The sequence below is a fragment of the Aedes albopictus genome, chromosome 2 (genome assembly GCF_035046485.1).
Source record: "Aedes albopictus strain Foshan chromosome 2, AalbF5, whole genome shotgun sequence".
Taxonomy (NCBI): Eukaryota; Metazoa; Arthropoda; class Insecta; order Diptera; family Culicidae; genus Aedes; species Aedes albopictus.
In genome coordinates, this window is record NC_085137.1 from 360,066,047 (window position 1) to 360,075,310 (window position 9,264).

A 9,264-nucleotide genomic window follows, 5' to 3' on the forward strand; every position below is an offset into this window, starting at 1 on the left:
GTTCAAAGAACATACGCTTAAAAATACCTATAGGTTTCAGGTAGAAGTAATTTTTGTCTATGTTTTGCATGGAGATGCCCTTACGTATCCAACGGAAAATCAACATGTTCAGTGGTATTCGACTGGCCACACGGCTCAGTGATGTTTTGTGTAGAAAGCAGAATGTGAAGAAAAAATGTCAATATATTTCACGAGCTACCTTTTGCTCCAGGCAGAGGATGGAATAGATTTTCTACCTGTTTTCAAGTGACTTATAAGAGTTTTTCTTACGTGATTGAAGCCAATTGAATCGCCGCTAGTGATAGTGCAATTGAAAAGTTTAGATAAAACCTTGTGAGTCGGTGTTTAACGAATCTACCCTACTAGATGCAATCAAATCTATATTCGGAAGATCCATTGTTCAACTATTGGAATGAATTTGACGGGGGGCCTACAAACTATCCCCCACCACTGCAACCACCTCATCATCCTCCCCCTCCGCCAATGATGGGACCGCAGTTCGATAACGGTAGTTATAATTTCGTTCCTCCGCTGGCCGGCATACCGATGCCCATGGGACCGATGATTCCAGGGCCATGTCCTCCGAACCCCTCCATGATGGGACCAATTCACAGAGGATATCCTCGATATACTTCACCGCTGGCAGCGCTTCAAGCAATACCGCCTCCGATGGCACAACCACAACCACCTCCTCCCATCATACCATCCACTCACCACTTCAACTTTCAACCACAGCCACCTCAACAACCACCGTTCCCAGTAGGAATGCCGCCAGTGCCAGTACCAGTACCGGTCAACCTGGAACCCGTCGTTGAACGACCAGTAGTGAACGACGCAGCTGCGCCAGCAGAGGAAGTGGTGGTAAAAAATGGTCAAGTGTTTCACATCAGCTACATAGACGACCCTGCAGAACCTCCAGCGAGCAATCCAACGCCTGCGAGCGAAGACGCAGACAACGATGAAGAACGTGATTGGATCAATTATGACGAATTACCTTTGTTGAAGCATGTCTCTGGAAGTGAGGTCGAAGATGGTGTGTTCAAATGTGGGATTTGCGCAAAAGAGCTTAAATCTGCTCTGAATTTATACGTACACGAACAAACGCACAAAACTACACGATTGGACTGCAAAACATGTGGCAAACGATTCAACCGCATTGGCAAACTGGAACATCACATGCGGCGGCATCATTCCGATCCAACACCGGAGAAAAATGCCTCCCCGAACAGCTCATCCAGCACACCCATTCTGACCAATTTCAACCACTACTGTGTCGAGTGCGAAGAATTTTTCCCCAGCCAGGAAGATTTCGAAACCCACATGGAGCGAACCCATCGGTTGGTGGACGACGCCAATTGCCCAAAAGGAGGATTGAAAAAATCCATCGGTTGTCCTTACTGCGAGGAAACGTTCGAGTGGCCCTGTTTGCTCAAGACTCACATGACCAAGCACACGGGCGAGAAGCCATTCATCTGCGAACGGTGCAACGTTTCGTTCCGATTCGTTCAAAGCTTCTACCGGCACAATCGCCGGGTGCATGGAATAGATGCTGGTCCAAAGTAGAACGCCGAGGACAACGTTAGAACTAGGTAAGTTTTGCACATTGATCGTATGATTCCTACACTCCTCTCCTCTTCTTGGCGTAACGTCCTCACTGGGACAAAGCCTGCTTCTCAGCTTAGTGTTCTATGAGCACTTCCACAGTTATTAACTGAGAGCTTCCTCTGCCAATGACCATTTTGCATGTGTATATCGTGTGGCAGGCACGAAGATACTCTATGCCCAAGGAAGTCAAGGAAATTTCCTTTACGAAAAGATCCTGGACCGACCGGGAATCGAACCCGTCACCCTCAGCATGGTCATGCTGAATACCCGTGCGTTTACCGCCGCGGCTATATGGGCCCTTTGATTCCTACACACGAATCTCATTTAAGATGAAGATATAACGATGCCGCATCTCTAATTTTCAAGAGTACAAATCTGAAAACTATGTGAAGGTCTGCGCTGAACAGTTGATTGATTGGTCATCACCATTTGGCCATCATTTGGTTCTTCAGATGTGTGCTTTGCGGGCCAAAATTCAATTTCAAATAGAGAAAGGGCGCAAATCATTCAGGAAATTAATTTCAACAATTTACAGGATCCAACATAAAATCACTGAGTTGATTTTTTTTAAATATTGTGCAAAATATAAAAAACTACAAAACGTTGTAGTTCTTTGTAATTATAGTGTTCAATCGGAGTTAATTTTAAAAATTTTCGGAAGAAAGTCTTAAACCGTAGCTTTCCTGCAAAGTTCATCGAAGCCTTTATTTTGAATTTTGGAATTCTGAAAATTTGTACAACTCTATGAAGGAGAACAAAACGAAAACCAGTAAACAAGATTTTCTATGAAGTTTATTCAAACAAATTTGGACGATTTAGATCCCAACATCTGGATCGAAACGTTGGCGATGAGATAAGAAAATCAACGCTTTTCTTGGACGAGAAATAAGTCAACTTCCCAGTCGAACCTCTACTAGGAAAAAAAAGTATTTAGTAAAATTCCTATCAGACTGCAATGTATTTTCCAGTTAGCTTCAGGAAAATCTGAAAAAAAAAGAGTTCAGAGAAAGTTTAAACGAAAGGAAATCTTTTGAAGAGTATCTTGCTCAATTCCTGAAATTTCACTGGAATTCTGAAGGTAACTTTTGACAGTATTTTCTTTAAGAAAACATTGTAGCTAAAAATTCTATAAGATTTTTAAGAATGTATTCCCCGTTGAATTACTAAATAAATACTTAAATTTTACAAATAAACCACATAGAAAACAAACGAAAACATTTTTAAAATCTGTTTTTAAAACCGGTTTTAGAATTAAGGAACACCGGGGCAAGTTGAAACAAGTGGGGCAAGATAAAACAGCAGGTTAACATGATGCTATCCAATGATGGTGAACAGCTTGAATGCCATAACGCATAGTTTTTGATTCAAACAATTTTTTGGCGGGAGAAAAATTTCCAAATTGTATTGAAATCTATTTTAAAACTTCGTGTTTCATCTTGCCCAATCCGTTTCAACTTGCCCCGGTGTACCTTATATCTTGGATTACTGAAGTCTTCTACAAATTGGAAAACTTTCAGCATTCGGCTTTAAATTGTGGTCTTAGGAATAGTTGATATTCACAGTTGATGAATAGTATTTTGAGAAAATATAATAGTTTGAGTCATTTTAAGGCTGTTTGGACCCGTATGAAGTTGATCATCAATATTAACTTCTTTTCTCGATCAGCCTAGATAGCTGTATAGTGTCGGTATCGATTGACTCAATTGGCTAAGAATAACACTACGGACCACCTGTTCCAGTGGTAAGAGTACACCAACAGGTGACCCCTAATTTATGGTGTGATGCGGCTTCATGCTTACCGTGCCTAGGAATGAATGGCTAGGGGGTCTAATAAAAACCTAACCGCAAACGGAGCCTGTGGAGTACCAGGGCGCCCTCCACAGTATGTTGCCCTTACTGCGCTAACCGGAGCAATGGTGCAGTGGACCTTGTCTTTCTCCGAGACAATCGGCTGCCCTTCTTTAGTCTCACTTGAGGCTAAATAAGGGCGGGATTATGAAGATGTTGTTAATTAGTTTAAATTTTCACCTATATGATTTCGCATTATATGATTTACATAGTGTAGTCGGTGTATCCTCGCCTTTGGCGTTTTCCAATCGATACCGATCTGGTTTTGTTGCTGCTGTTCTTTGTTGTGCTGTTGTTGCGAAGAGTTTAATCTTGCCTAGTTTGGGTAGTGGCTACGGTTAGGATAGCTCAGATCAATCTTCAGCATAAAAGAACAGCAACAATCAATGTTTGCAGACTTATGCAAAATGGTTCAGCCCAAGTGGCCTTGGTCCAAGAACCTTACTTCCGTAAGGGGAATTTTTATCTAGGAAACCTTGTGAACCCGGTGTTTGCCTTTCAGTAAACATGAAATGGCAAACTCGCGTGTCATGCCTCGAGCCTGTGTGCTTGTCAACAACGCAATAGTTGCTACACTCATCTCTGAACTTACCACCAGAGATGTATGTGCTATCACAATTGATGTATCTGTTGGAAACCTCAACAGGAAATACGTCTATTGTTCGGTTTATTTACCGCATGATGAACCATCCCCTACGGATGCTTTCAAACAAGTCATCGCATAGTGTACTTCAAAAGGCCTTCCGCTAATTGTTGGCAGTGATGCTAATCCTCACCATATCATCTGGGGCAGCTCAGACATTAACTTGAGAGGCTCCAGTTTGATGGAGTAATTAAGTAGTACAGATCTTGCATTACTTAACATAGGCAACCGCCCAACCTTCATGGTATCTGCTAGAGAGGAAGTGTTAGACATAACGCTTTGCTCTAGCAGAATTAGTCACGAGCTGACCAATTGGCATGTGTCAGATGAAGAATCTTTATCTGACCATCGCTACATCTTTTTTGAACATTTAAATGTTACTTCGCAAACATTGCGTTTCAGGAATTCCCGGTCAACAAATTGGGATCTTTTTACTGATTTGGTTGCGGCCACATTTCATGGATACTCACCATCCATTGGCACTCCAAGTGATTTAGATGATGCCGTTGATACTACAACGACCTTCATCATGGAAGCTTTTGAAGAAGCATGCCCTCTACGGTCTGTGAAGACCACAAGAGGAACCCCTTGGTGGAACTCTGATCTGGCGAAGCTCAGGAAACAATGTAGAAAGAGTTGGAACAGACGACGTTCGGCTGGTTCGGAGGCTTTCAGGTCGGCTTGCAAGGCCTACAGGAAAGCTCTCCGGTCTGCTGAACGATCCGGCTGGAAAAACCTTTGTACAAATGTTTCCAGTCTGAGTGAAGCCAGTCGGTTGAACAAAATCCTTGCAAAATCTAAGGATTTTCAAGTGAACGAACTTCGTTTGCCAATTGGTGATTTCACTTCCTCTAATGAGGAAGTTTTGGAATGTTTATTCAGCACACACTTCCCCGGATGTGTGGATATTACATCTTCGGATGAACCTGATATCTTTTCTTGTAGTTATGATTCTTTAGCTTCGGCTTGGAGTATCATAACTTTAAAATCGATTGAATGGTCACTCAATAGCTTTGCTCCTTTCAAATCTACTGGGGCAGATGAGATTTATCCTCTTTTGCTTCAGAAGGGATTTGATTATTTCAAACATGTTTTGAAACAACAACTTGTTTGCAGTTTTGCCACAGGGTATATTCCCAAATCCTGGCGGGAAATTAGTGTAAAGTTAATTCCGAAAGTGGGTCGTGCGTCGTATAAAGAAGCAAAGAGCTTCAGACCTATCAGTTTGACCTCTTTTCTTCTGAAATGCTTAGAATGCATTATCGATCATCACATCCGTGATGTTCATCTGGCCAATGTGCCTCTTCATGTGAACCAACATGCTTACCAATCTGGAAAGTCCACTGTGACTCTTTTACACAAAAATATTTACGATATCGAGAAGGCATTCGCTGAAAAGCAATCCTGCTTGGGTGTTTTCTTAGATAAAGTGCCTTTCGATGCCATATTGGAAGCCGCACGAGGTCATGGTATATCTCCAATGATTTCCAATAGGATTCACCAAATGCTCAAAAACCGACATCTCTTCTCGACATTGCGTCAAGGAAATTGAGTGTTTGTGGATTCCCCCAAGGGGGAGTCTTATCACCACTTTTGTGGAATCTCGTAGCAGATACGCTATTGAGGCAACTCAATAATAGCGGTTTTCCTACTTATGGTTTTGCGACGACTACCTAACATTGTTAGTCGGCATGTGCATCAGCACCCTTTTCGACCTGATGCAAAACGCTCTTCCGGTAGTTGAGGGTTGGTGTCGCCAATATGGCCTTTCAGTAAATCCGAGTAAAACATCTATTGTGCTTTTCACGGAAAAGCGAAACCGTAATGGTGTCATTCTTGATTCCAAGCTTTCCTGGACACCTCATGTTGAGTTCAGAATCAAGAGAGCTTGTATGGCCTTTGGGCAATGCCGGGGAACCTTTGGTATAAGTTGGGGTCTAAAACCCAAGTATATCAGATGGATTTACACAACTGTTGTTCGTCCAATATTGGCCTATGGATGTCTTGTGTGGTGGCAAAAGGGCGAAGTGAGAACGGTCCAATCAAAGCTAGGCCATCTCCAAAGGATGCGCTTAATGGCGATGTCTGGAGCGTTCTCTTCAACTCCTACGGCAGCGCTCGAAGTTCTCTTGACGTTGCCCCACTACACATTCATCTCAAACAAGAAGCACTTTCTTGCACTTACAGCCTATGGGTACTCGGTTTACTAGAGAAAACTCCTGTGAACCGCAGTTCAACATACACCTCGTTGTTTCCACTTTTGGTGAATTGGGACAAAGTTGTCCTTGCCCCAAGTGATCTTACAATTGCTTGTAATTTTCCATATAGGGCATTTTCCACGAAATTCCCTTCCCGGGAAGAGTAGACATCTGGTTATCTGGAGAGAAGTATTTCAGACGGCATCGTATGTTACACTGATGGCTCCCTGCTCGAAGGTAGAGCAGGTGCTGGTGTTTATTCTCGTGAGCTAAGGCTAAATCTTTGCTCTTATGTGCGGAGTGCAATCAGCACTTCAGCAGCACGTAATGGGCAAAGTAATATACAATGTTTCAAAAATCAAAACTCATAAGAAAATTTCAGATGTCTAATACAAAATGTGTAAGTGAGGAATGTGGTAAAAGTGGGCTATTTTTCATGTCGTACGTCTTGGCCATTACCATATTATGTTTTTTTTATGTATTTATGACCTTGGACCGAAGGACAGACTTCTAAGAATTATAACAAAAATTACACAAAATTTAAAATAACATGTCAAAAGATTACACAGCGTAACAAAAAATAACTTTTTGTCTGTCTCAAGAGCAAACTTATGTGTCTCTGACAGATTTTGGGCCGCTGAATCCGAATCCGGGCTCAGATTTGCTCCAGCACGTCACAATTTTGAGCTATACTTCAATTTATAGGGCAAAATATTCAACACTGGGCTTTTTTAACTGCAAGTCATTAGGCATGGAAATTTTTTTTTTTAAGCAATCCAAATGTAAATTGGTCAATTAACATCTAAATTAACGACTCAAAATATTTCATTTTACAAAATTGAATTTGATAGTTTTAAGCGATTAATGTTAGGTACGATATTTCCCAAACAAGTCACCCTCCAAAAGTTGCATGCAAGTTTACATACTAACTTAAAATGCTTAAATCTATCGAATTTGATTTGGTATACCGAAATATTTTTCATGAGTCGTTTATTTAGATGTTAATTGACCAATTGGCCTTTTGATTGCTTATATATCTCAAATTAAAAAGAACTGTGGATGCAAAAAAAAAACTTTATTTTTCAATACAATGCATTATTAATTCAGTGCTGAAAAATTCATTTCGTCATATCTGAATTCAATCACCTACAGCTTATTTTAGAAGCTGAACCTGAGAATATGGTATATGAAAAACTTCTGCGGATAGACCAGTTCTGCAAGAAAGTCACGGAAAAACCGCTATTTTTCGAATATTTGATGTAAATGTCACGGACTACCTTCGAAAAATGCCAAATGATATTCACCGTGAATATCATTGGGATTTTTCGAAGGTAGTCCGTGACATTTACCTGAAATATTCGAAAAGTAGTGGTTTTTCCGTGACTTTCTTGCAGAACTGGTCTAGACGCACAAGTTTTTCATATACCATATTCTCAGATTCAGCTTGTAAAATGAGCTGTAGGGAATTGAATTCAGATATGACGAAATGAATTTTTCAACAATATTATTGTTGGTAGTTTGGCTTATAATAATTTATTATAAGCCAAACTACCAACAATAATATTTTGAAGCTTTCGACCCTTACCGTTTTTTCCTTATGTATTTTCCCTTATTTTCAGATAAACATCGGAAAATCTGGCCGCTACATTATAATAGCATTCGACAGCATACTATGCACTAACCCATAGAGAATTGGATGAGATTATCAACGAGGACGAGATCGGAGACAAACCTACCCCTCAAGTAACATTAGAGATTTGACAGTGAAATTGAAGTATGATATTACTAAGCTGTACCACTCACACACAAAAAAAAACTCGTAACGAACGCTACAAAAATCAAAACATAAAAGAGTTTGGAAATACGTAAAATTGTTATTCCCCAGTAAACATTATCTTCCACCCAAAAGCAAAAATAATTTGGTTTCGACCAGGCAACTACACACAGTCTTGCCATCATCGCTTCCTAAATCATTCACCCAGATAGAAGTTACTTAAGCATACGTAGTTTTAAGATCGAACAGCATGTAATACTTCAAAGTTTTACTTGACATTGTAATTCGCACTCGACGTTCTGTGTTACTGTTGTATACCTATTTGTTTATCAAGAAAGACCTGCAAGTTGTTTAAGTTTTCTCTAAAAGAACACTCTGTTATTTTAGTCATCATATCTTAAACTGTCTGTGAAACTGTTTATTTGCAATCCCAAGCCGGTGGGTTTGATTTGTTACCATCCGATTAGTGCAGTGCATTGTGTTTGTAGTATTAGCGCAGTAAGTTAAACAGTTAGGCTTTTATTTATTTCTTTCATTTAAAATGGGTCATCTTCTGAAGTTGAGCTACAAACGTTCTTCCTTTGGTTATAGAAAACATCATCTTCAAACGAACATTTCATTTTCATTCTTGCTAATAAAGTAAACGTAAGTAAATAAGTATGTTATGTAGTTGATAGTTATCCGAACATCCTTGTCTGGGATCATATAGGCGATGGGTCTCAGTCCCAGTTGGGACAATAAGTCAGTAAGAAGGAGTTATCCGGATCCCAAGCAAATTGAAATTATTCTTAAATTTCATACAAAACTTAATAGGACACCTTCTCAACATACAAAAATTCAGCTCATTACTACAAATCTAGTGCTACACCGAACGTGCCCCATTGGTTAGTCTCAAAAATTCAAATTCAAAGATTATGTGATTTGGGTTTAGAAACATTGAGATCCATGCAGGGATGGTTTTAAAGTTTCACTACGGGTTTTCTTCCCCAACAATAGTTAAAACAAAAATAGCACTACGTTTTGATATTCTTCTTCTTTGTGGCTCAACATTGCCACTGGATCTTGGCTTGCCTTTCTTCAATGTACTGTTCCTTGAGCACTCCCACAGTCATTGAAGGGCTTTCTTTGCCTGCCTTTGTATAAATTTGCATATTGTTATGCGAGCATATGTTTCACTATTTTAAATTTCTTTGGGT

The 9,264-nt window shown here is 40.2% G+C and overlaps 1 protein-coding gene across 1 annotated transcript; it reads left to right on the top strand.

Moving 5' to 3' along the window:
• Positions 1 to 44: 44 nt before the first annotated feature.
• On the top strand, positions 45 to 8,728 carry LOC109406059 (protein krueppel-like). The gene is made up of 2 exons (XM_062852851.1): positions 45 to 1,589; positions 7,914 to 8,728. Exon 1 carries the CDS (start codon positions 367 to 369, stop codon positions 1,561 to 1,563), a length of 1,197 nt encoding a protein of 398 aa, XP_062708835.1. The 5' UTR covers positions 45 to 366; the 3' UTR covers positions 1,564 to 1,589; positions 7,914 to 8,728.
• Positions 8,729 to 9,264: the final 536 nt, after the last annotated feature.